General features: G+C 53.9%; 2 protein-coding genes across 2 annotated transcripts; one reads left to right on the top strand and one right to left on the bottom strand.

The window, feature by feature from the left end:
- Nucleotides 1-693: 693 nt before the first annotated feature.
- Nucleotides 694-5,064, top strand: TMEM86A (transmembrane protein 86A). The gene is made up of 3 exons (XM_036077545.2): nucleotides 694-819; nucleotides 2,937-3,201; nucleotides 3,564-5,064. The coding sequence occupies exons 1-3, from the start codon at nucleotides 799-801 to the stop codon at nucleotides 3,998-4,000; spliced, it is 723 nt and encodes a 240-aa protein (XP_035933438.1). The 5' UTR covers nucleotides 694-798; the 3' UTR covers nucleotides 4,001-5,064.
- A 1,318-nt stretch (nucleotides 5,065-6,382) lies between these two features.
- Nucleotides 6,383-23,821, bottom strand: IGSF22 (immunoglobulin superfamily member 22). Its single transcript, XM_036077539.2, has 22 exons — nucleotides 23,713-23,821; nucleotides 21,575-21,706; nucleotides 21,204-21,340; nucleotides 19,973-20,072; nucleotides 19,850-19,889; nucleotides 19,468-19,642; nucleotides 18,724-18,837; nucleotides 18,068-18,230; nucleotides 17,147-17,419; nucleotides 15,904-16,188; nucleotides 15,048-15,172; nucleotides 14,802-14,943; nucleotides 14,351-14,647; nucleotides 12,980-13,282; nucleotides 12,044-12,217; nucleotides 11,706-11,834; nucleotides 10,765-11,061; nucleotides 10,241-10,329; nucleotides 9,845-10,037; nucleotides 8,833-9,132; nucleotides 7,753-8,082; nucleotides 6,383-6,508 (listed from the first exon to the last, which is right to left on the bottom strand). The coding sequence occupies exons 1-22, from the start codon at nucleotides 23,819-23,821 to the stop codon at nucleotides 6,438-6,440; spliced, it is 3,978 nt and encodes a 1,325-aa protein (XP_035933432.1). The 3' UTR covers nucleotides 6,383-6,437.
- Nucleotides 23,822-25,673: the final 1,852 nt, after the last annotated feature.

The raw sequence follows: 25,673 nt of genomic DNA, 5'->3' as shown, positions 1-25,673 counted from the left end.
GGTCCTTAAGTATGCTCAGGTCTGCCTGTCATTCCTGATGTGTTCTTACGCTACAGTTAGTTGTCTCTGAGCTATGAGAGGCATGTGCCTAAGAGCAATGAAGTATTTGTGGTCTGTAAGCTGCTGCGGGCTTGTCTCCGTGTCTCTTTTTATGTCGAAGGATGTGTGTCGACCTGCGGCTGCTGGTTTTGGGTCTCCGTACTTGTGTGATGCCTAAGGGTAACTGTGATTCTGTATATGTTTGTATATACGTGGGGACGATGAGTCTACGGGCTGCTGTGGACCTACTGATGTGTCTCTTTTCACGTTGAAGGTGGTATGTACGCTGACCATTGTGTGTCCATTTGGATGCGTGTTTGTACACAATGAAGGTTGTGGGTCTAACCGTAACTATGTCCGTGTGAACGGCGTGTTTAAAGGCTGAAGGGAATCAGCTTTTTACCCCCGGGTTATGAGAAGATGTGTGTAGCCGTGTGCCCACGACAGGAATGTGTTTGACTCTCAGCCCAAGCTCGCTCCTCACTCCGGGGTCACAGTCACGTTCCGTCCGGGGTGCTCTGGCCCGGTTTCCCGGAGGGGCGGGGCCTCGAACGCCCCGCCTCCCCGCCTGCAGCCCTCTCATTGGCGCTGTGTGCTGTGACGTGGCGGGGATCGCAGACAGGAATCGGAGCGCCCGGCGAGCCGGAGGTATTGTCCGTCACCCTAGGCTTTGTCTTCGCCTGCTCACCTGGCCGCGGGCACGTCCTGGCCGCTGCAGCCCAGAGCGGAGTGTCAGCCGCTGCCGCCGCCGCTGCCGCCATGGTGTCCCCGGTCACTGTGGTGAGTGAGCGAGCGAGCGAGCCAGTGTCCGGCGCGGCCGGAGCCCACCGGCCTGGGGACTGGGCTGCGGCAGGCCAGGCCGTCGGGGGCCGAGGAAGGGCAGGGATCCCGCGGCGGTCGGCGTCCCCGGGCGGGAGGCGGGCGCTGTCAAGTGCCCCCGCAGGCCGGACCCGGGGCGCCCCTCCTCCACGCAGCCCCTGCCCGCCCGCGGGAGGGAGGAAGGCAGTGGGCACGTGACTCGGAAGCGTGACTTTGTTGATGTCTGTGTGTCTGACGGGGGTCGGCGGGGTGGCTGCCGGGGAGAGAGAGGGGACAGCAGCTGGCCGCCAGGTTCTGCGTAGGCAGACCACAGGGAGGCGTGGGAGAGTGCGGAGAAGGGCAGGAAGGTGACTGGGACCTCCTGGGAATCCTGGCCCAAACTTGTTTCCTGGCGTCCCTCATCCTATAAACAAGCCTGGGGCGCAGGAGGGGACGCCCCTAAGTCCAAGCAGCGTTGGTAATGCGCTGGAGGAAGAGGGGTCATTCTCTCTTGACATCTCTCCCTATTCAGACTTTCTCAACTCGAACCTTTGTCTCTTCCCCACCCTTCCTCTTCTAGTGTTGGATTCTCTATGACTGTCAAAGTCTCACCAGCTACTACTACTACGGCCTGTTTCTCCTTACAGGAAATATGGGGCTGGGGGAGGGGTATGGAGCAGAGGTTGATGCTTCCAAGGACTGGCAGGTGGTTGCTGGGGAGAACTGGGGACTGTGGGGTTGTTCATCTCCTCCAGTCTCCTCTACCCATGCCCCTACCCTGACGAGCCTGGATGGGGCAGATCTCCATAAGAAGGGACTTAGTCATCTTTTCTCCCTGCTCTCACCCCTGGCAGAGCAAGGGCAGGCTTGGACCCTGGACCTACCCATCTGCCTCTTCCCAACCTCCTTCATCACAGTCTGATCAGTCCTCAGGTAACCGGCAGTCTGGGAATCTGTGTGTTCCCAGAGCCTTGTGCTGGACAGCTCACCCAGCCAGAGTCACAATCATTTTGGGCAGAGTGTGTGTATACAGGGAACCTCAGCAGTTCTGGATCACCCACAGAGACCCTGTACCCGAAGCCCAAAAAAAGGAGCTTCAGGGGATCACAGATTCAGAATATCTGCAGTAGCCCCCTCCCTCAGCTTGGAGAGTACCTGAAGTGGCCTTGGACACACCTTGCTTTAGCTGCCCTCCCTCCTAATCTGGCTGAGGCTGAGTCAGCTGCTCTAACTTCCCCCTCTCAGTTCCACATCTCCTCCCAGCCAGTCTGCTGGCTTCAGATCAAAAGCTGGAAAGAGAACCCCTCCCCTGCTTCCTTCCTCTCTTTTTGATGAGCTTTTGAATTGCTCTTGTTCTCTGGGAAATGAGACTGACCAAGAGACACCCCGCCCCTTCAACTCCCCAATCCCTGAAATGGTTCTCTAGCCAGCATCCCTATCTCCTCTCCTTGCTCTTGATGGTACCTTGAGGCTGGTACCTTTCAGGGCAGCTGGAACAAAGGCTGAAGGGCAGACTGGCCAAGGAGAGAGCCTGTGGGGGCTGAGGGCCCACCCTCACGCATTCCTGGCACTCACCGGGTGTTGCCAGGGCCCTAAGCCTGTGCCCTGGCCCCACTGTGGAGGATCACGAGTTGGCCAGTTGTGGCGTCTCTGTGGTTTCCTGCTGACTCCGCTTCATTCCAGACAGCTGGTGGTTGATGCTGGCAGAGAGGGGTTAAAGGGGTTTTGGGGAGGGACAGGGAGGAGCCAGAAAGGGAGAAATATTGCCTGCAGGAGGGGACTTTATCCCAAGATCTGCTTTCTGCCCAGCGAGTGACTATTCCGGTCCTGATTGGGCCAAGAATGCCCACGGGCAGCAGGAACAGTGGAGCCCTTCCCTGCCTAATCAGTTAAGCCTCAGGGTGATGATGGGAATGTTCATACTCTGCTGGCTGGTTGGGGCAGGCCAGACTGGCTTTCTGTGTGTCAGTTCTCCCTACTTGGGAGGTGGGTCTGGCTCTGGGGTGGTATATGTCTGGGTTGAGGGTGCTGGCTCGGAACACCTCTGTGTGCTTCTGAGCTCCAAGTGCTGAGTGCTTCCCTTGTCCTGTGTCCTCCAGGTGAAGAGTGAGGGACCCAAGCTGGTGCCCTTCTTCAAGGCCACCTGCGTGTATTTTGTGCTCTGGCTGCCCTTGTCCAGCCCATCGTGGGTCAGCGCCCTCATCAAGTGCCTGCCCATCTTCTGCCTCTGGCTCTTCCTTCTGGCCCATGGCCTAGGATTCCTGCTGGCCCATCCCAGTGCCATCCGCATCTTGGCGGGGCTCGTCTTCTCCGCTCTAGGTGATGCCTTCCTCATCTGGCAGGACCAGGGTTACTTTGTGCACGGTCAGTTGCCGCAGTAGCTATCTGGGAGGAATCCTGGGGCTGGGTGCCAGAGGGTCTTAGGTGGCCAAGGATTTGGGAGAAGGAGCTTTTGAACAAGAATATGGGGAATCTGAGGGTTTCTGAGGCCAAAGACTGTGGGGCCCTTGTTGGAGGATTACCTTGCAGATGATCTGGTGATCAGTTCTAGAGTTTCTCAGGGGAAGGGAGGGTGTATCTTTACCTCTGTGGATTTCTTCCCACTCCTGATACTCCCCAGACAAAGCTCCTGGGTTTTCCGAAGCACTCCCCTCCTACCCCAACCCTGTTACTCATTAGTCCCCCGAACCTGCCCTCAGCATCCCCTCATCCCCTCTCACTCCTAGGTCTGCTGATGTTTGCTGTGACCCACATGCTCTACGCCTCGGCCTTTGGCATGCGGCCATTGGCTCTGCGGACAGGTCTGGTGATGGCAGTGCTGTCGGGCCTGTGTTATGCTCTTCTCTACCCGTGCCTCTCAGGTGTCTTCACTTGTCTGGTGGGGGTCTACGTGGCCCTCATCGGCTTCATGGGCTGGCGGGCTATGGCAGGACTACGGCTGGTCGAGGCAGCCTGGCGCTGGACTGAGCTGGCGGCAGGCAGTGGTGCGCTGCTCTTTATCATCTCAGACCTGACCATCGCCCTCAACAAGTTCTGCTTCCCCGTGCCCTACTCACGGGCACTCATCATGTCCACCTACTATGCTGCCCAGATGCTTGTCGCCCTATCAGCTGTTGAGAGCCGGGAGCCACTGGAAGACTGCAGACTGAGCAAGGCTAACTGAGAGGCCAGAGGCTAGTTACCCTCTCTCCTCCCGGGGCAGGGGTCCAGAACCTGCAAGGACTGGGTCAGGATGGCTGTAGGCCTAACCTGGGGCAGCAGATACCACCCGGGAACTGTACAAGTTGGAGGGGGTGAGCAGGAAAGGGATCTCTCTAGCAAAGCTAGTGGTCCGGAACAATTCTGAGAGCGAAAAAGAGCCAGCCTGATTCTCCTTGCTGGAGCTGAAATTAGACATCTCCCCACCTCTAACCCCATCGGGACTGTCAAAACCCCTCTGGAGGGTGATGGTGCTCAGAGTCTTGTCACCCCCGCCCACTTCTTCTAGATAGAAAAGTCTGACTCACCCACTCCCACTCTTTCTGATCTGCACAGAGTTGAGGGAAGAGAGGAGAAATCTGAGCTGAGATGACCCAAGCCCAGGGCTTGAAGCCCCTTTTGCAGGCCCCTAGTTGGGAAGATTGGATGAGAATGGAGTCTCCCTTTCCTTCATCTATCCTTGTTACTTGAACAATCTCAATTTCTAAGTGTTGGTGGGAGGTGAAGGGGTGTCTGTCCGGGTAGGTGAGACTGGGGACTTCATTGGCCTGGGAGCTTGCGTTACCAAGGATTCACGTTGGTCCCATCTCTCTCAGAGGCTAGCCCAGAGTGCAGGCCCACCACCACCACCCTTAGACCCTATCCCCAGGGCTCGGGTGAACCATGCCAAAGGAAGGGGCCAGCCTGTATGTGTGTCTGTGCATGTGAGTCCGTGTGTGTGTGTGGTCTGTCTCCCAGTCTATGTCTGACTCTGCCATCTGTCTCTGTCCTGCTGTCTAAGTCTTATAGGGAGAGGGCCTCAGGGAGTTGCTGAGGGGGTGCTGAGCCTGGCTTAGAGAGCTGGGACCCCACCCTGCCTCCATCAATGCTTTCCTCTCTGCCCCTTCTGCACTGGGAGCCAGAGGAGGGGGCTCCAATGACATTCTAGGGTCATAAGACCTAAGGCATATTCAATGCAAAAGGAGCAAGGATGGGACAACTCCATCCTTTGCTGCTCATGTGAAAAAAAAATAAAAACCAAGGACCATTGACTGTCTTGCTTGTCTGCCTGTGTGGCATGTGGCTGTCCTGGAGAGGAGGGGGTGGGACATGGTGCCAGGGGCCCTGGATGTCCTTACAGCCTGGGTCACAGTCCTGGCCAGTGCATCTTGGCGCCAGGCTGGCTCCCTGGCTCTGGTGACACGGTGCTGGTTGGAGTAGGTCTCACTTCCCCGGTCACGTGTATGGGCGAGGATGTAGTTCAGGAGGATGGGGGATGGGTAGTATTTACCACCATCCAAGTTTCTCCTTGATACATTCCCCTGCGCACGGGTGCCTGGCCACCTTTGGTAAGTCTTAGTTACCCAGTGTCCTCTGCTGCTGCCCACCTCCTCCCAGACCTGCTGCCTGCTCCAAAATGATCCAGATTCCCATCAAGCCTCTCCTCTCTCCTTGGCCTGTGGGCTCAGTTAAACAGCAGGGAGGAGGGAGATTAGATTGGTTGATTTGTACTTTAGATGGGAAGCCCTGGCGAAACAATGGAGTGGAGTCACTCCACTCCAGGGGCATTTGCATCTTAATGGGCAGTGCCCCGACCCAGAAGCAGAAAAGGAAGCCTTGGGTGGTGGTGAATATGCCCTTAGTAGAGAGGTTGTAGAGTTGTAGAGGAAGAGGCTCAGTCCCATGTGGGTGATGGGTGAATTAGTGATTTCCAAACTAGGATTTTTACAGAGATACCTGGTGGGGGACAGTGAAAGAATAATTTGAGGAAGGAGGCTCAGAGATCCCCCCTATCCTTGTGTGATGTCCAGTAGTTTCTTATGATTTTTTTTTTTTAAAGGGAGAATTCTGCTGTAAAACCTAAGTTTGAAACCTAGTGAGCTGGATGACCAATTCCTTCTAGCTCTGAGATGCACTAATTCTGAAATAGTGGGAACCCTGGGCACTAAAGAGGCAAGGCCCTGATCCCCTCAAACCCCAAAACTCTGACGACAGACCTACCTGGTGAAGAAATGGGAGGGGGGGACCTGGAGAAGGATGAAGCCTCTCAGGACTTGCTGTCCCTTGCCCTGAGGGGAGAGGAGGGTGCAGTGTGGCTGCAGAGGACGGGGGAGGCATGTCAAGGCCCAGTCTAGAAGGGGCTGCTCACTCCCAGTGTGTGTGGGTTTGGACTAAACTCTTGGACTCCATGCTCCGTGTGTCCCCATCCACTCCCAAGTCCATGTCCTTGGTCCCTGCTGCACATCACCCTCAGGAACAGGCAGGGGTGAGCTTAGTCAATTTATTGTCCCATGCCTTCGTGGACTGTTTACATTGACAAGCACCAGAGAGCTAACGGGGCTGCCCTCACTGGGGCCACACACAGGATAGGCCCCGAAACCACATATCCCAACATCCTCCTGACGCTTGGGCTGGGCCGGAGCTCACATAAGGTACTTTGACTTCTTCTGCAGACTTTCAGTGACTGATGCTAGAATGGACTTGTCATCTTTGTCTGAAAGAGCAAGACAAGTATTTGTCAGTGTTAATGTTGCTAGGAGGAAGGCAAACTCCAAATTGCTGGACTTACAGTTAAGGCCCCAGTCTCCCAAGGTCAGTTGAATGTATGGGGCCAAGAGCTACCAGTTATTCAGCACTTAATATTTGCCAAGCATTGCGCCAGGCACTTCTACGCACTATCTCATTTAAGCCTCAGAACAGCCCTAAGGGACAGATGAGAGAGCAGGCTCAGCGTGGTTTGCCAAGGTCACACGGCTGGACAGCAGTGGAGCCAGGGCTCTTGGCCCACGTGCTTACAACCCGAATTAAGTTGTCAGGGATTTCTCTAGCTGTGGAATGAAAGCTGGATGTCTCCCACCGGGCCTTCCCTGGCCTACTTCTGTCACACAGTTCCGCCGCCACCATGGAGGCACCATCTCAGGGCCAGACGGCTAGCCGAGTACTCGAGACAGACAGCGACAGGGCGTGGCACCTGCCCCAAAGAGAGGCACCTACAACAGGACACCAAGGGACTACCATGGAGAGTTCAGGGAGTGGCAGAGGATGAGGCTGGAGAAGTAGATGTGAGGAGGAGCCTTGCTGGCTGGGGTTGTCCCAAAAGGATCATGGAAAAGTTAGGGAGTTAAAGCAAGAAGGGAGCGGGGCAGGTCAGCTTTGCATTTCGAGAGTTCATGCTCCTTGCTGTGTAGTTGTGAAGATAGTAGAGTGTGTAGGAAGAAATGAGATAGTTCCCCTACACGGACGCACCTGAGCGGAGATGTGGCACACCTGGGCAGAGGAAGGGTCTCCACTAGGTTCCCTTCGGTCTTTCCCCCCTTTGTACTTCCCGTCTATCCTTATCCTAGACCAGTAGTTTTCGGTCTTGGTTGTATATCAGAATCCCTTGTCAAATCTTGTAAACATAAAAATGCCTTCCAGAACCCTGCCACAGAGATGGTGACTGGTGAGTCTGGTTTAGGCCTTATCACCAGTATCTTTTTCAAAGGCAAGTCTAGGCCCACCAAGGGCTGCAAACTACAGTCTATTGAACTCCCAAGTCTGCAGCGGCCAGACACATAACAAATGACACCCAGAGGATGGGAGAGAGGAACCAAGTATGGCCAGTTGGTGAATGTTTACACCACCGGATGGCAGAGGAAATAAAAAACGGCGCCAAGAGACGGCCATCTCGTGCCTCTGGACCAGGTGGGCCGCAGGGACACCTCCCTGCCCCCAGCCGGCCCTGCCCGGTGCCCTCACCGTAGACCGTGAGCGTGCAGCTGCTGCGGTCCTTGCCCAGCTCGTTCTCCACCAGCACGCTGTACTCGCCGCTGTCCTTGAGCGTGCAGGTGGGGATGACGAGCGTGCAGACGCCGCTGGTGGAGTTGTACCAGAACTTGGAGTTGGCCGTGATGTTGACGTCACCCTTGTAGAGGGTCACCGTGGGCCGCGGGTTCCCAAGGAAGGCGCAAGTCATGGTGCAGTCCTGGCCGCGCAGCACCATGTGTGGCTTGAGCGGGGTCAGGAAGCGCGGCGCGTGGCGCCAGTCCTTCTGCTGGTACGGCTTCAGCTTGGCGCTCAGGTCCTCGACTGCGCAGGGTGGGACACGGCGGGCGGTGAGCGCGCCCGGGACCCCAGCCGCCGCCCGCCTGCTGAGAGCTCCGAAGGCGCCCCGGAGACCCAGCTCCCCGAGCCCCGGTGGCCTGGGCTACATTCCCACGCGCTAGCAACTCTGGGGCCCCGACTTGACACTAGCGTGCCCGAGGTTCTCCTTCCGCCCCCCTCCCACCCCTTGTCACTCCACGGTTCCACGATCAAAGCCAGGTGCGCGGGTTTTTACCCTTTTCCAGACGCGGGAGTCCTAAGTTCTTGCCAGCTTCGGGCCCCAGCTGTTCCCCGGCTGTTAACTGCCCACCCAGGCTTTCCCCGGCGTCATCTCAGCCTCCACCGTCTCCCCTCGCCTCCACTTAGCTCCTTGCAAGTTTCCCTGACCCTATCCCCACCCTTAACCCCTTCCCTTCCTGGACGTCACCCTCGGGGACCCTCCCCAGTCCTCACCCCCGTGGACCCCCGGCTCAGCTCCACACCGCCCGCCTTCCCCCGTCATCCCCGCCCGCAAGGGCACCTCCCCACCCCCACATTGGTCCCACCCCTCAGATACCCAGAAAGTATCTCCTCTGGGCTTCAGGGTCGCTACTTCTCTTCCCAGCATCCGTGACGTTAACCTTTCCACCTCAGCGGTTCTCAGATTTTACCTCAAATCTTCGATACCCCGGCAACGCCTATGTCCTCCCTGCCATCGGGGATATAATCCGAACCCCCGAGTCCCCCAACACTCACTTTTGTCCTTGTTGATGAGCCAGGTATCCTTGGAGTCGAGCGGGTCGCTGTCACCGATTTCGTTGCGGGCCACCACTCGGAAGTAGTACTTCCTGCCGGGGAGTAAGCCTGTCACCGTGTACTTGTTGCTGAAGACGCGGTCGGCTGCCGTGAACCAGGCCGCAGTACTGGCATCCCGCTTCAGGATGACGTAGTGGGCCTCGCTGTCCTCCTGCACGTCAGGGCTGTGGTTCCAGGTCAGGGTCACTGTGTTGGGGACCTCCTCAAACAGCTGTAGGTTTGTGGGTGGCTGCGGAAAATCTGGAACGGCCACAAGGTCCGTCAGCCACCCTTGGGGGCCTGAAGACTTGGGCCCACCCCAGCCACCTGCCAAGCCCTGTGGAAGATGGAATGGGGAACGTCTCTTCTTTGAGTCTCAGGCCGCTGGTGTTTTGGAGTCAGAAAGAACTTTCTGAGGTGCAGCTCTGCCATTTACCAGCCCTGTAAACTCTGAGACCCATCTCCTCATTTGCAAAATAGGCCTAACAGTAACTCCCACAGAAGTGTTGAGTCAAGTGCCTGGCACATAGTAACTATTCAATAAAAGTTTATCCCTTCATCCCTTGAGGGCTTAAGGCTTGATTATAAAGCTTCTAGCCCTCACTATGAGGTCACTCCAGTTCCGAATGGACTCATCTCCTCCTGTCCCTCCCGCCTCCCACTCATTTTCTGCTCTCCCTCTGCCAACCATACCTTGCATATGCCCCCGAAGCTCACCAGATACGACTGCAGAAACTGAAACAAGGGTTTGGTCCTAGTTCAATGCCTCTAGGGCTTCTGGACATTGGGAAAAAGTGGAAACAAACCTCCCCATCAAGGCAAAGGCCGATGACGTCTTGCCCTGTGGCGCCAGAGCAGCCTTCACTACCTTCAGGCATGACTTGAGGGTGGCAGGAACTCGAGCAGCAGTGGGGAGCTCGGTTTTGGGGTGTGTGCAAGGACGCCTCCCCGAGGCCTCCGCCCGCTGTCGTACCTGCCACCCGCACGTGGATGTCATAGTATGCCTCTCCAAACTCGTTCTGGAGCAAGATGCGGTACACCCCTGAGTCGGAGCGCCTGGTGCTGTTGATGAGGAACTGGGAGTGGTTTTTGCCCTTGGTGATGGTTTCCCGGCCCTTGGTGGGGATGCCATCTTTCTGCCAGATCACGTTCGGTGCGGGTGAGCCCTGCGTGGTGACAGGAGATTGGCACTGGGGTCACCCAGGTGATATTTGAGGGCAGGGCCTCTCCCACTCCACTGTCGAGGGCTCTCCTGCCAGGCTCTAGTGCCAGGCGTCTGGCGAGGGGCAGAGACAGAAATTATGATAGCTAGAGCAGCCATCTTTGTTAAGTGGGGGGCACCGGGGGGCCAGGGTCTGGAACGACTCACAGAGAAGGCAGCGTGGATGCAGAGGGCTGTCCCAGCGCGAACCACCATGTGACTCTTCAGCCGGGCACTGAGGTCAAACTTGGGGGCAGCTGAGGGAGACGGAGGAGACAGAGGTGGGGCCATGGACTCAGCTTTAAACCTCCCCCCAGAGCCTTTCCCAGTCTCTCGTCCATGCTCTCACAACAGGCCATACCTACAGCGGGCAGCCCCAACGCTGTGAAGCATTTAGTTGTTCCTCCTTTGTCTTCCCCTGTTAGTATGTAAGACTCCAGGCCAGGTCCTGTGTCTTATTTGTTTCTATATTTCTAACACCTCCCTTGGCACACAGTAGGTACTATTTGGCATACAGTGAGTGGTGTTTTTTTTTGGGGGGACAGGTCACCCCTAGCTCTGTCTAAGCACAAGTATGGATGAGTTCTTAATCATAGCATCACCCAGTTTTTCCCTGTGGGATGAGGTCCCAGAGAGGAAAGTATGGGGCCAGGATGTTAGGGCCTAAACCCCAGCTCTCTCTGCATCCTCACCTGGTGGTGGCATGGCACGGACCCCCTCATCCAGCTCCACAGGCTCCCCAACTCCAGCCTCGTTCACAGCTCGGATTCGGAAGAAGTATTTCTGCCTCTCGGTGAGGCCTCCCACCACGTAGCAGGTGCCCGAGATGGGGATCTTTGTGCACTTGGACCACTCCTTATTGTCTTCAGCCCGCATCTCAAGGATGTAACCGGAGGGTGGGTCTCCCTCTGCAGGCTCCCGCCAGGCCAGGGAGATGCTGGAGTTGGAGGAATCAGACACGTGCAGACCCTGCACCAGGCCTGGGGGTTCTGGGTGGCACAGACATCCAGTCAGCCTTCCGACTCCTCTGCACTCAATCCCATGCCCAGTTCCCACATTCATTACCCCTGAAACCTAACTTCCACCACCTCTGCCTCCAACTCCTAGTTAACACTTTCCACACCAACCCTGCACACTCAACAACCTCCAAATTCAATTCTCTCACTGGATCAACCCTTTCACCCTTGAAGTCAATACCCTCCAAATTCAACGTACCCTACACCCTCAATCCCCTTATATTCTAAACTCCAGCCTTTAGCCCAACTGTCTCTACCACATCCATTCATGTGCAGTACCCCCACCTCACCTCCTAAATCAGGACCCTCCCAAACATCTACCCTACAGCCCTACCCAATCCTCAAATATGCATCCACCACCTTACCTAACCAGAAATACTCAGAGTTTGATAACTTTTTTTTTCCACCCTGCCTCCTCGCTGTCCCTGACTCTCAATCTTTATTTGCTGGCTTTCTTTTGGGTGTGAATCCTGTCCCTCTCTTAGGCTGGCAGACCCCAGAAAGTGGAGACTGTGTGGTAGGGTCACCCTGTTAGACCTTCCCAGAGAAGAAATCCACTGTCTACCTTGAATGGGCTAATTCTACTATGTGTTGGGGCTTGGCAGCCCCCTACTCACTGACAGGGTCCTTGGCTACCACTGAACTGGATGCCATACTGGGCTGTCCAGGGCCTGCCTTATTCACAGCTATAACTCGGAATTCATATTCTGTGTCCTCCAGGAGACCATCCACAGTGCACTTGGTGTCTGAAATGGGAATTTGAGGGGTCATGAGGCAGGGGGTCCATGAGATGGGAGACCATAGAGTGAGAGGACATGGAAGGGGGGGTTATGGGGTGCTATTAAAACCCCCAAAGGAGTTGGGGAACAGAATATGTTCAGGGCAGCAGGGGTGCATAGGTCCACCCAGCAAAGCCTCCCTTGGTCCTCCTGGGCCTCTCTCCCTAGGACCTCACCTTGGATGGGGTCCTTGTTGACTGGCACCCATAGGTTACTGCCTTTCTTCCTCCGCTCCACAATGTAGCCAAGCACTGGGGCTCCCCCATCCTGGGTAGGGGCATTCCATGTGATGGTCATGGCCTCTTTGGTCACATCAGTCACTTGAGGCTGGGAGGCAAGACCAGGGGGCTCTGTGGGAGACAGAGGGCAGAGGTTGGCGGGGGGAGCATGTAGATGGTTGCCCACCCTATGCTGATCTCTGGCTCCCTCCTTTAAGAAAACCCTGATGATTCTTAACTGTGGTTGCACATTAAGATCAAGTGCAGAGTTAAAAAAAATACCATCACCAAAAGACACTGTCTGGGTTTTACCTCCAGATAGTTTAATTTAATTGGCCTCGGGTGGAGGCCAGTCATCAGCATGTTTTTCAAGACCTCAGGTGATTCTACTGTGTGGCCAAGACTGAGAATCACCAGCTCGAATCTACCAACCTGTGTCATTCTCAATGCCACAGTTCTTAATGTTCTCGACACAGGGAGACATGGAGACCGACTGGGAGGAGTGCAGCAAGCAGTTAATTAGCATTCATAATTAAAATGCCAGTGTTGTCAAGGGTTTTCTTTGGGGGAAAGTTAGAACAGATTCAAGGTTATCTCTAAAGTAACATCACTCCCACTTGGATTTGGGATGATTTCTGGAATGGAGAAACAAGTGGAATCATTTCCCTGGAATTGAATGCACTTCTGGATATACACACGGGAGTGTGTTGTGCATGAGATCTGACTGGGAAAAGTCGAGAATTCCCACCCAAGATGATGTTCGGCTCTTACTCTGGATTCTGTCTGTCTCATAGGCTAGCTACAGAGGTGACCCCAGGGAATTCCCCCACAGACTAGCATTCCTCACTGTCTGACCCCTGAGTTTCCCACTGAGCATGGGGCTATCTCACTGACCAATGGGATTTCCTGCAAACACTTCGTCTGTTTCCAGCGGGTCGCTCACTCCTTCTGAATTAACCGCCAGGATACGAAACTGGTAGGCTTTCCCCTCTTCTACCTTGTTGGTGGAGAATTTCGTGAATTTGCTGTCCACCTCGCCTATCTTAATCCAGGCCTTCTTGCCGACCATCCTCCGTTCCACAATGAACTGTGTCACTGGCCGCCCGCCATTGTCCTTCGGAGCCTTCCACTTCATGTGCACACAGTTCCCCGAGAGTTCCAGGAACTCCACCCGGCCCTGGGGAGGCTTGGGACGGTCTGAGGACAGAAGAGAGCATCAGAATGGGAGCCAGGGATGAGAAAGGCTTTATCCACCTGCTGGAGGTCCAGCCAGACTGGGGGATAGTTAGAGTCTGAGCTTTATGGATGCCTCGCCCTTCTCTGTGTTCACTGCCCCTCCTTGTAAGACTTGTCCAAAGAGTTGGATCCTTGGCCCCCTGAGACTCTCACTTGCCTAGCAATGGGGGGACTGGGGATCTGAGGGTCCCCTGCCTCAGCATATTCCCTCCTTGTCTCCTTCCAGACAAGATCTGCCCCTCCTCTCAGCTTCCAGAACTCCAGTGCTTTCTGGTATTAATAGTTTATCTTATGTTATAATTACATGTCTGCTAGTTTTCATCCCTTTTGGGTTGAGAGACTGCTGGGATACTTCCATCTCTGTCCTCAGCACTGAGAACACAGAAGAGCTCAGTCATGCTGCTGAATTGAATTGAAACCCAAACCTTCTCACTCCACAGCTTGATGGCGTGGGGTGTGTGTGTGTGTGTGTGTGTGTGTGTGTGTTGACTATGAGCTCACTAAGGCCAGCTCATCTCTTTCCTTAGCCTTATGATTAGACTCATCCCAAATCCCATTCCTACCCGCTCCCATTTTTCCAACCTCATTTTATCCTCAACCGTATCTCCCCTCCCCTGACTTCATTTCACTTCAACCCCCAAAACTTCCCCACCAACCTCACTTCTATCCCTAAATCCCACCTCTTTCACTTCATTTCTACCTTCCAACCATGTCCTCATCTTCAAGTCAGTGACAACACAACATTGGAAGGTCTATTATGTGGTCGTGCACTCCGCTATGTGCCTTAGATTCACTTGAAAGAGATACAAAAAGCAAACTAACAAAAAACCAAGTCATCCTGTTGCAGGTAAGAAACTGAGGCTTCAGAAGGTTCATTGACTTGCCCAAGGCCACAGGATTAGGAAGTTAGAAAGTGGGCTTCTGGCTGCGATCTCTTTCTCAAGCCCCAGCTCCAGCGCTATCCCCACCCCCAGCGCTGAGCAGCAGGTACGCTCAGCCCAGCCCAGCCCAGCAGAGTCCTGCCCTCACCCAGCACGCTGAGGTGCAGACTGGCTGTGGCTGTGCCGTGGTCATTCTTGAGCTTGAGCAGAATAACGCCACTGTCCTCACGCACGCAGTTGGAAATGGTGAGCAGCGCCTGGTCCTCCCTGCGCTCCATGGACACACGGTCCTCCTCCGTCACCTCCACGCCATCCTTGTACCATGTCACTTTGGGCAGCGGTTTAGCCCGGAAGGGAACCTTGATGTTCGCAGTGTGGCCCACCTTCACAGTCATGGGGTGCGCCCCCAGCACCTCCAGCACGGACGGGTCGATGGTAGGAGGATCTGTGGGGCGGTGGCAGGGCAGGGTCGCCCAGCAGGAATGGGGGGCGGGGCGACAAGGGGTGGACGAGGACCCCATGCGGGTGGGGGAAGAGCTCTGAGCACGTGGGCAGGCCAGGTCTGGTTGAGTTTTGCCTCTAGGGGGTGGTGACCTTACCTGCAATGAATACCGAGGCTTCGCTCTCTGTGCCCTTGGCCCGGAATGTGTACTTGCCCTCGTGCTCCGGGCCCATATTGGGGAAGATGAGCTTGTGCACTGCACCCTGCTTCACGATCTGCATGCCGGGCAAGTCCGTAATCTGGGAGGTGGGGGGGGGTGGCGAGGGCGAGGGGCGGGCGTGTGAATGTATGCCCAGTCAACCCCTTCCCTCCTTGGACCCCTTCTCTATCCCTTGCCTCAGACCTCCTTGCCATCCTTCAGCCACACGCCCTCCACCTTCTCGTCGTTTAGCACGACGCACAGCTCAGCCAGGCTCCCAGTAGCCGCGTGCACGTCAGACAGCCCGCTCTTCACTGTGGCCAGACGCTCTGGGGAGAAAGGGAGCAGGGGCTAGGTTAGGGTGCTGGGGGCAGAAAGGACTCATGGGAAGATTGCTGGTGGCCATGGCCAAGGGAAGGAGCAGGGGTGCCATGTCTATCAAAATAACTTACGATTAGCAGGAAGTTTGGAAATGGTCAATGGGTGATTGGAGAATGGTCAGTGGGGGGACTGGAGCAAGTAGGTGGGAGGTTGGGGAAAAGTTAGTTGCATTGGGAAATGGCCAATGGGGGGCTTATCATCAGAGGATGGTCAGTGGGGACTTGGGATGCTCAGCTGGAGAAGGGGAGTGGATGGTGTGGATGCGGGTGGTTAGCGGAGCTAGATATGCTAGACTGTTTTTAGGAGTTGAGGGTGGTCAGGGACAGTGGGGAATGGTCAAGGTTAGTGAGTAGGGGCTGGGCAGGGTCAAGGAGTATAGAATGATCAGGCCTGCTAGGGATGGTCAGAGTCTGAAAGTGAAGGATGGATAAAGTCAAGGGATTTCAGATAGAGTTCGAGAGATGGGGTATGATCAGGGTCTAGGAGGTAGAGATGTTCAGGGCCTGGGAGGTCGAAGATGGTCAGAATTTGGGAGATGGGGGTGGTCAGAGTGGGGAAGTGGAAACTGATCATGGTCTGAGGAGGGTTGGAGTCAGTAGGGGGCTGATCAGTGTCCATGGTAGGGAGCTGTCAGGATGGGGGGGATTGGTCAGTGGGGACTGACAGGGTGGGTGTATACCCTCCACGGTGACCATGGCAGTACTGTAGTATTCAGTGGGGTCTCCATCCTGCATGGCCACCACGGTGTACTCGCCACTGTCACTGAGCAGTGCATCCTCAATGACCAGCTCTGCTCGCTTGCCCTCATGGCTCATGCTGTACTTGCTGCTGCGCTCCAGAGGATGCCCGTCCTTCTTCCAGTGCAGTGTCACATCCTTGGACGTCAGCTCACACTCAAGGCATGCACAGCTCCTCTCTTTCACACGTACGTTCTTTAGGGTTCTCACAAACTTGATGGGGATGCCTGTGGACAGATAGATCTGGATCTGCACCCAACCCCGACATCCCTTTTCTGCAGCTACCTGCCGCCTTGCTCCTCTTTTTGGTCCCAGAAACACAGGGACCTGTGACATGGAATGTGTTTGTGTACAACATGTGACCCATAGAGGTAACTGGCAGGGAGAGTCCCAGCTCTATCCCTTACTTCCTAGCTGACTCTCTGCAATGCATTCACTCCCTGAGCCTCAGTTTCCTCATATGTAAAATGGGATAACAACTTTTACCTCCTCACAGCATGGCAGTCAATATCTCTAATGCCCCTTTGGAACTCCAGCCATAATTGCACTGTCTTTCTGGTGTCTGGGCCTTGATACATGCTGTTCTCTCTGCTGAGAATTTCCTCTCTTCTTCCCCATTTGCTGAAAGCTGAACTCCTTTTTTGTTCTTCTGGGAAAGAAGCAGCTTGGCCATCACCTCATCACATCCTTTCTGATATCACCTAGTGGTGCCCCTTCTTTGGGTTCCCACAACCTCTGTGCCTCTCTCCGTCACAGCCATGATGATTCCATGTCACATGTGTCAAGTGCGGTTCACATGTGTGTCATGCTTCTGGGTGTACCCACCATCATGTGTAACTCTCCAAACTTGCTCTCATACAAGAGCGCAAGTGGTTAAGAGGGATATGCTAGAATATATGAGATTAGAGCCAGAAGGGCTAATAATTTCTTGACCCATTATCTCCCAGCTGATAATAAGACCCTAGCATGTCTTGACTCCTTGCTTGAGAACTTATGTTCTAATTCACACCTGCCTCCCCCACTATACTAGGAGTTAGTGAAGAGAACCCTCTGTCTTTCTAGTACCCATCACAGGGCTTTGCAAGGAGAGATGGATGGATGGATGGGTGGATGGATGGATGACTGCCCACATGGAGGTGGCTGTGGCATGAGGCCCACCCCTCAAGCTCTGGCCCAACCACTCACGGTCAATTGTGAGCTGGGCCTTCTGTATCAGGTCCCCCACCTCAGCAGAGAGCTCGCCCGCATCACAGAGTCTGGCGTCCTTAATCTTAAGTGTGTGGGTCAGACCATCCTCGGACACTGTGATTTCATACTTTTCGTCCCTCTTCAGCTCCTTCCCGTTGAACTTCCACACAAAGTTAGGCACTTTCTTGGAGAGGCGGATCTCGAATACAGCTGTCTGGCGCTCTGTCACCTTCATTGGCTTCATCTCTCCCAAGAACTTTAGGGGCTCATCTGTGGAAGAGTAGGAGGGGCAGTCACTGGGCTGCAGCCCTGGTCTCTCCTGAGGGGTGGGGTGATGAAGGGGGCATGGAGATTCAGGGGTCACTGGCCTCCTGTAGCCCACAATTGGGGAAAGCATCCTTCCTTTCATTCTGCTTGTGACCCCTTCCCATGATGTTCATATGGTCTCCTCCCCAGTTATGTTAACACAGCAATTTTACAAAGCACTTATGTAGTTTTCGATAAGTGCCAGGCACTCTTCTAGCCAATTTGCACATATTAATGCATCCAATTCCCATATAGGTAGATTTTACTATTATTCCCCATTTTACAGATGGAGAAACTGAGGCAAATAGAAGTTAAATAACTTGTCCCAAATCACAAGCTCACAAGCTCATAGTGAAGCTAGGATTCGAGCCCCACTAGTCTCACTCTGGAGACTGTGCACTTAACCACGATGCCACACTGCCCCATGGCACTTACTATCTCATAGGCCTCTCCCCATGTTTCCCTCCTCCATTAATGTCCATCCCCATACAGTCCTCAACTGCACAACCCCACAGTCCTCTCTCCCATATCCCCATGGACCCCATCCCTGGCTATTCCTCCCTTGACCCTGACTGTGTCCTCTTTGTCCCCCAGATGCCCACACATTCATACCCAGTACTGTGAGTTCTGCTCTCAACCGCTTGTCACCCACGGACAGGCTGTAGGTGTCTGCATCGTTCATGTTCACGTTGGTAATAACTAGCATGTACTTGGTGCCCATCTGCTTCACATCATACTTGCCTAGGGAGTACTGGATCCTCAGTGGTTCATTACCCTGCCTCATGAAGAAGGTAGAAAAGCTGATGAAGGACTTTAAGAGGAGAATTCCAGAGGTCCTCATTCCCCAAGGCCAGCCTAAGCTGGAGGGTGCCATGTCTACCTCTCTAAGATCCTCAGACACACCAGAGATCCCTAAGATCTCTTTAGCCTTATCTTCTGGCTCAGTGGGACCCAGGATCCCTGCTTCCTGTGAGACCTGAGCTCTTAATGTGACCTTCAGGACTACCTAACCCAGCCTTTTCAGATGGCTAGACTGAGGCATAGAGAGAGGAAGGTAACTGTCTCAAATCAAAAAGCAAAGTGATGGAATAGCTAAGACTAGAGCCCAGCTCCCAGTCAGTTTCAGTCATACCAGGAGGCATCCTCTTGCTGGGATGGAAGAGAGGACCTGGTTGATGGATAATGAGGGGGTCTGTGAAGGGAGGAGGTACAGAGAGGAAATGATATTGCCAAGGCAGGCCCTGCCTAGGTGCCCCCCCCCCGGCCACCTTCATCCATATCATCTTGACATTGGGGTCCTTCAGCTCCATGATGCAGTCAAAGACCACAGTGGTGTCAATCTTGGTCTCTATGTCTTCCAGGGGCTTCAGAATCCGGATGGTCTGTGAGATTGTGATAATAAAATGGCAGGCGTCAGGGACATCTGGAGCCTGACCAGTGTGTTAACCCAATGCTGGAGGAACCCCCTAAAGGTCTGGGCAGAAATGACTAGGCTGATTGGATAGCCATGATTCCCCCCCACTTCCTGCCACTGAAAGCCTCTAGCACTTAGGGGGAGACAATGAGAAATGAACCACCATTTGCACAACAGTCACTCTGTACCTGGGCCCATTACATAAGTCTTCTAATTCCACTGTAGATGCTTAATAATTGAGAGTTGGCTGAGTGAATGAATGATGACAACGCAAAAACAAATGAAAGACGAAAGTAGAATTTTCATTTTGCAAATGAGAAATTGAGGTTCAGAGGGATGCCCATGTTCACATAGTTAATAAGGCAGTAGAACTGGGATTTGAACCCAGGGCTGTCTGACTCCAAAGTCCATGCAAGCACATTAGGGGGTAGAGGAGGGAGAAGAAGTAAAAGGAAGGCAAGTTCCTTTCCTGCTCTCACCCTTGAGCATGTGTGTGCAGGCTGGAGAGGCCTTGCCACTGGGGGACACACAGGCACTAGCACTTCTGGAGAGACCCAGACCCCTACCTGCAGACCCCTGCCCCACTATGGGCACTGACCTCCACCTCCACTTTCTTCATCTCTTTGAGCTTCTTGAGCAGCCCCCGGAAGTCAGTGAAACCATACTCCATGCAGACCTTCTCAAAGTCCTTCTTGGGCACCTTGGACAGAATCTCCAACATCTCTTTCTCACCTATCCCCTTCTTCTGCTTCTTCTTGGGAGCAGGGGGTGCCCTGCGAGGAGGTGGGTACCAAGCCTGGACTCAGCACCTCCCTCTGAAGACAGAGGGAGCCTCTCCCAACCTTGAGATTCCCCTCCCTACTTCATGGGTTCTAGGAGCCTGGGTCATTAGCTCGGGGCCCTGCTGAAAGGCCTTCAAGAAGCCCTAGCCTGGAGGGTGGAGGGACAGCACCCCAGGCAGAGGGGCCTCCCAGCCTCACCTCTTCTTCAACATCTTTTTGAAATCCATTTTCTCTTGACCTGAGGACCAGAGAGATGGACAGGGTCAGACAGGGGGAGTCTGGTCCCTAAGAGGAAAGGCCAGGAGGAGGGTGCTGGCTCACCTTCTGTCACGAGCAAGGACACGGTGTAGATGGCATCTGCATGGTCATTGCTTGCGATGCACTTGTAGTTGTCAGAGTCATCGGAGGTCAGTGACTCCAGCTGTATCAGAGACAGGCCATTAGTGGTGGGGGGGGGACCCCAGGGAGACTCTCTGTGAGAAGGGAGAGGAGCTGAGCGCTGGGCATATGTGTGGAGGACTGAGCAGCCTCTATGATTTGGAGGTTCCAGGTAGTAGTCAGTGTGAGTGTGTTTGTAGCCTGATTCTGCATGGGATTCTCCTTCTTGGCTGTGAGCTGGAAGACAGGGACTTCCTCTGAGTTGTAACTATGTGCAGTTTCTATCAGTGGGATGGTATTCCTTCCTTTAACACATATTTACTCCTCTGTACCAGGCACTGGGCTGAGCCCGAGGAAACTGATGAATTAGGCTGCCTTGGTGCCTGCAGCATGGACAGCCCAGTGGGGCCTCAGAAGGTGCTTGCTGAGTGAATCAATTTGTGTAAGGGGTGGCCCGTAGGGGGACCCTGGGGCAGCTTGTGTGTGCTATGTGGGGCTGAGGGTCAGTAATGGGACCATGAGAGGAGAAGGAACCGAGTTCTGTCTGTGGGGGAGAGGGGAGGCTCTTTGCCCTTCACAGTGGTAAGTCCTGGCAGGACCAATTGGGACAGGTCTCCGTACGACCCATCCCTCCTTTTCCTCAAGGGTCTAGAGCTAAAAGATGCAGAAGCTGGTTAGATCTAAAGATGATCAGCCCTTGGTGAGAGTCTGTTGGAAGGCTCCCTGAAGAGCCCAGGAACCCCGACCCTCACGAGGACACTAGGCTTGGTTCCTCCCTCTGTTCCTATCTGCCCCTATTTAGCCTGACTCCACCCACTACGGCCCTGCCCCTTCTAGCCACGCCCACATATTTGGCCTCTCTTCCCTTTTGGCTCTCTCTCCTCTGGAATAGCTGGGTCTCTTCCGGTGGGGCCTGTCCCTCCTTGGCTTTGCCCTAGTTCTGCTTCACCTTGCCCCTGAGTTTGGTCCCCTGCTCACTCTAGCAAGGCCTCAGCTCCTCATTCAGCTTCTCTTATCCTGCCCCTCCTCTAGGGCAATAACAGCCTCTTTTCCCATGGCCCAGTTCTTGGGTCGCTGTTGTGGCTCTCTTGTCCACGAGGGGGGCTGCAGCATGCCCTGGGGTCCCTGCCTCTGGCTTCATCCATAACTGGATCTCTGGCTCGGGTCCCCACACCTTCAGCACATGCTCCTTGTTAACGCTGTCGTAGAACATCTTGGCCGACTCCTTGATGGGGATGCCGCTCTCTCTCTTCCAGGAGATGTTGGGTTTCGGGTTCCCCCGCACCCGGGCTCGGAACACGGCTTTATCCCCTGCAGTGGGCACAGGACGCACGTTCACCTCCTAGCCTCCAGGCCGGACCTTCTGCCTGCACCCTGCCTCCTGCCAGGGATCTCACGTCCGCCCTGGGCAGGGAGGGACCCTCAGCCTGGCACGGCTGATATTCGTGAACTGGGGGTCAGTGGGGTGGTGGTGCGGGTTGGGGCACTGGGTGAAGAATGGGAAGCAGTTAGAGGCGTGGGGAGGAGACACGGGGAGCAACGCACCCTCAGATGCGGTGACCGGATGAGGTTTCTCCACGAACTCTGGGACGCTCTCGCCCGGAGGGATGTCAGAACTTCGAGTGACCAAGCTGAAGAACTCTACGGTGCTGGAGGACTTCCTTGTCACGACTTCCTCTGTGGTGGCAAGTGAGAGGTCAGAATGGGCTCCAGGCAGAGCTCAGCCCGGGATTGGAGGGCTGATCTTTTCTTTACGGGACAATGGAGCATTTTAGGCCAGCGCGGGGACTTTGGCCAGGAAAAGAGGACTTAAGAGTCAGTGGGTCGTTGTGTTATGGCAAATTTCAAACACCAGGGGGAGCCAAATCCCCTTACCTTCATTGGACCACAATATTGGGAGCTAATTTTTTTTTTTTTTTTAAAGGAGACGTATTTTGGGGGTTTTTCTTGATCTCCTGGACTTCTCTCCTGGAAGTTCTGGTCCCCCAGTTGCCTTAAGAGGGGCCAGGGCTTTCTGCTTGGGAGGCCTGGTAGCTTAGTTGAGCTCTGCTGTAGGCCTTCCCCCTGTCCTTCTGTGGTTCAGCATTCATTGCTATGGGAGTAGTAGTGATTTTTGAGTGAGGGACAGGAAACATTCCCCCTCCAGGGGGGCTATATGTGGGCATCTCCTTATCTGAGAGAGCATATTCAATGTGGTAGGGTAACTCTATATCTGGAAAATGAAAAGTTGTATTTTCAGCATAAACTACAGAAAATCTTGTTGGCTGGTGAGCTGACAGTTAAAAACAATTGCTCTGATTCACGGAGCACTTTCCTTGGGTCAGGAACTGTGCTAAACACATTTCAGAGATTATTTTATCTCATCCTCACAATACCCCAGTGAAGTAGGTGCCTTCATTATCCCCGCTAATCTGAAGGACTGAGATGCGAAAAATGTCTTAAGAAACTCTGCGTTTAGAGTGTGCTGGCTGAACCTGACCTGCAGATGTGTGGTATTTGACCTCGTCAATGGTTAAACAAAAAGGAGCCCTAGATCTAAAAATTGAGAGATTTCACATAAAAATTCAGATTTCTGGATTCTCAGCCCTGAGCTCATACTCCTGTATGGCAACGGTCAGTGGGCAGTGACTAGAGGGGGCCCCTCTAGGTCGGGCATGTCCTCTGCCATTCTCTGTCTTTTTTCTGGCATTTACATTCCCTGCCTGGACCCTGTTGGCCAGTGGTTTTAAACTCTAGCTGCATGCTAGACTCTCTGGAGAGCTTGAAAAACACACACACACACACACACACACACACACACACACCTGATTTAGCAGTTGAGCCAGACTTCTGTATTGCTCCTTTTTCATTCCCCTCCTCTCTGCCTGCTACACTAAGATAATTCCAATGTGCAGCCAGGGCTGAGAGTCACTGCTATAATCACTGAAATTTGCAACTTCTGGTCTCACGTCCCAGCCGTTCTCCTTGCGTTGCCCCAACTGACCAGCAGGAGTTGGTACAGAGCTTTCATCTGGCCCTGACCTCTGTGCACAGAGGAGCTGGAAGGACTCTAGCCCTCCAGGACTTTGAGGGAGGGGCAGTGACTGGGAGGAGATATTGGATATCCTGGCCCCTGGCCATCTTTTAATCACTTTCCGCTAGAGACATGACTAAAACAATCTGTTCTGCTCTGAGACCATTTCTCAGCTTTCCCTTGGATCTGCTGTCCCCCAAGTTTGGTCCCCAAGGATTGAGAGCCTGGAAGCTTAGGTCACTTGTTTATGTGTTCATCCTCTCTCCACTGACGGCTCCAAATCTTCTATTTCTGAAGTGGAGCAGGGTCAGCATTACTCAGATCTAGGATGGTAGCTACATCCCTAACTTCCTCTGTGCCTGCAGTTCTGCCATCAGAGATACATCCATCTGCCTGTGACCCTGTTTCCTCAAGCAATTAAGCTCATCAATCACTCATACACATTCACGGGGTTGACTTTTCCTAAGCTGTTTTCCAGAAGATCTGATCTGTGGGTAAACATCCCACTGGCTGAAGCTTTATCAAAGCACAGATTAGGAGAGGGTTGCTCTTTGTATCTCGGGCTCCTGAGGGGTCCCGGCACTCACAAAGCCTGAGGCCACCCAGGGAGTGGATGTGGAAGAAGAAAGGCTGCCCTTTCCCGATCAGCCCTCCCACCCACTCTACTTGCCTCCCACAATCTTGGTTGTCTGGGAGAAGGTCTGCATGTGGGTGGTGGAGCTGGAGAACTCCATGGACACGTGCTCCTGCAGCATCTGCTGGTGGTGAATGGTTGTCATGGTGACAGCAGGCGTGGGCACTCACCTGGGAGGACCAGGGAGAGGATGAGGCCATGAAGGACAAGGAAGGGAATAGGAGAGAGATCCAGAGAGGTTATTCTGCGCGCGCGCGTGTGTGTGTGTGTGTGTGTGTGAAGGGACAGGGCAGGTGGACACAAGGGGAGATGACTGTGCACAGGGGAGGGTGAGGGGAAGTAGGACAGCAAGCCTCTTCTTTCTGGCCTTTCTTTTCTTCCCTTCGTGTCTCACCTTCCCAGGATGGTTACAAGGACCCGTGGGCCTGTCATCCCCACCAAGTAATCCCAAACCATTCCAAGTTTCAGGGGGAGAGAATGTAGGGCTTAGATTTACCCAGGGAACCAAGTTAGGCCCAGGGGGAGCTGAGGATACATATTGATAGCTACATGGAACAAGGGAGGTGGTGCTGGATATTTCAGCAGGAGGGAATGAAGTCAGACCTAAGAAGGAACTTCCTGACTAAGCCATACTTCAGTGGGCCTTAAAAGGAAGCCGGGGATTTTCCTCCTGAGCCCTGGGGACCCCTGGCATTGGTGGAATGCTAAGACAGATGATGGCATGTGTCTACAGCTCTGCTTTCATTTGTGACTGGGTAAAGACAGAGGTTGAGTTTTCATGTCCTATACTTCTTAAAAAAAATCGGTAATTCAATCTCATAGTTAATAAAACAATATAAACATCTATATGAAGAGGCTCCCTCCCACTCCTGAGCCCCCAACTCCTAATCCTCCCCCAACATGTAACCACTGTGGTCTCTCAGCTCCTTCTGGAGCGCCTTCATGCAAATACGAGTATGTTTTCACCCTCATCCCTTTCTTGCACTTCAGGGAGCCCTCCTATATACACTCTTCAGCCCTTTCTTTTTCATTTAATACATCTTGGAGATCTCTCCAAACCCGTTCATAAAGACTGTCCTCGTTCTTGCTAACAGCTACACAGTGTTTCAACGGATGGATGTTGCATTTTTATTTAACCAGCATGGCAGTTTTTCCATATGAAAGAAACCGATGTCTGAGAGAAATCACCTGTTCGAGGTCACTCAGACTAGAATCCTGGCCTCTTGACTCCCAGTCCACTGCCCTCTCTAGGGACCCAAAAGCCTGGCTCTAAGCCAGTTCGAGGCTAAGCTTCACCTCCCCGCTATGACAGATCTCTGCCTGGCCTGCTTCCACCTCTGAGCTCTAAAACTGTCACCAGCTAGACCCCAAGAGCTGATCTTTACTCCTCACCTGCTTGTACCCAAACTCTGTTCCACATTTTTCCTTAAGCTCTTCTTTCCAGCTTATCTCTTCACTCAGGCAAAAGACCCTAGGGGCCTAACATCCCATGATAGAAACCGAAACTACCCCTCAAGCAGTACCCATTGCCTGGATGGGGGCTCTGTCAGTTCAGGCGGCCCAGACCCGTCTGAGCTCACCCTCCCGACTCATGCCTGCGCAGATGGACCGCGGAGTGACCGACGGTTACCTTTACCTCAATAGAACACTAAAATCTCCACCCAAGACGGAGCACGAGCCTGCTTTACATGACATACAATGTACGTATGAGCATGTTTCCGTAAGGACCTTATGCCCGCCCCGACACAGGACGACAAGGCTCCCCTATCTAAATATTCATCCTAGCCCTCAGTAAAAGAAACCCACTCGCCCTTGCTCGGGGAGTCACAGCTTTGGAAGTTACTCCCCATGATCTCCTTATTTGCTGCAAATGACGTTTCCTTCGTGCGACAACTCACCTGGTGTAGTTTCCACCTATGACTCACCGAGGAGCAAACTCACGTTAGTTGGGTTACTCTGGCTGTCCTGCTCTGGGCTCCGAAGGTAGCAGGCTCTGG

This window comes from Halichoerus grypus, chromosome 11 (genome assembly GCF_964656455.1).
Source record: "Halichoerus grypus chromosome 11, mHalGry1.hap1.1, whole genome shotgun sequence".
In the NCBI taxonomy this organism is placed as follows: Eukaryota; Metazoa; Chordata; class Mammalia; order Carnivora; family Phocidae; genus Halichoerus; species Halichoerus grypus.
The sequence above is the reverse complement of the archived record's forward strand: the minus strand, read 5'-3'. Positions and strand labels throughout refer to the sequence as shown.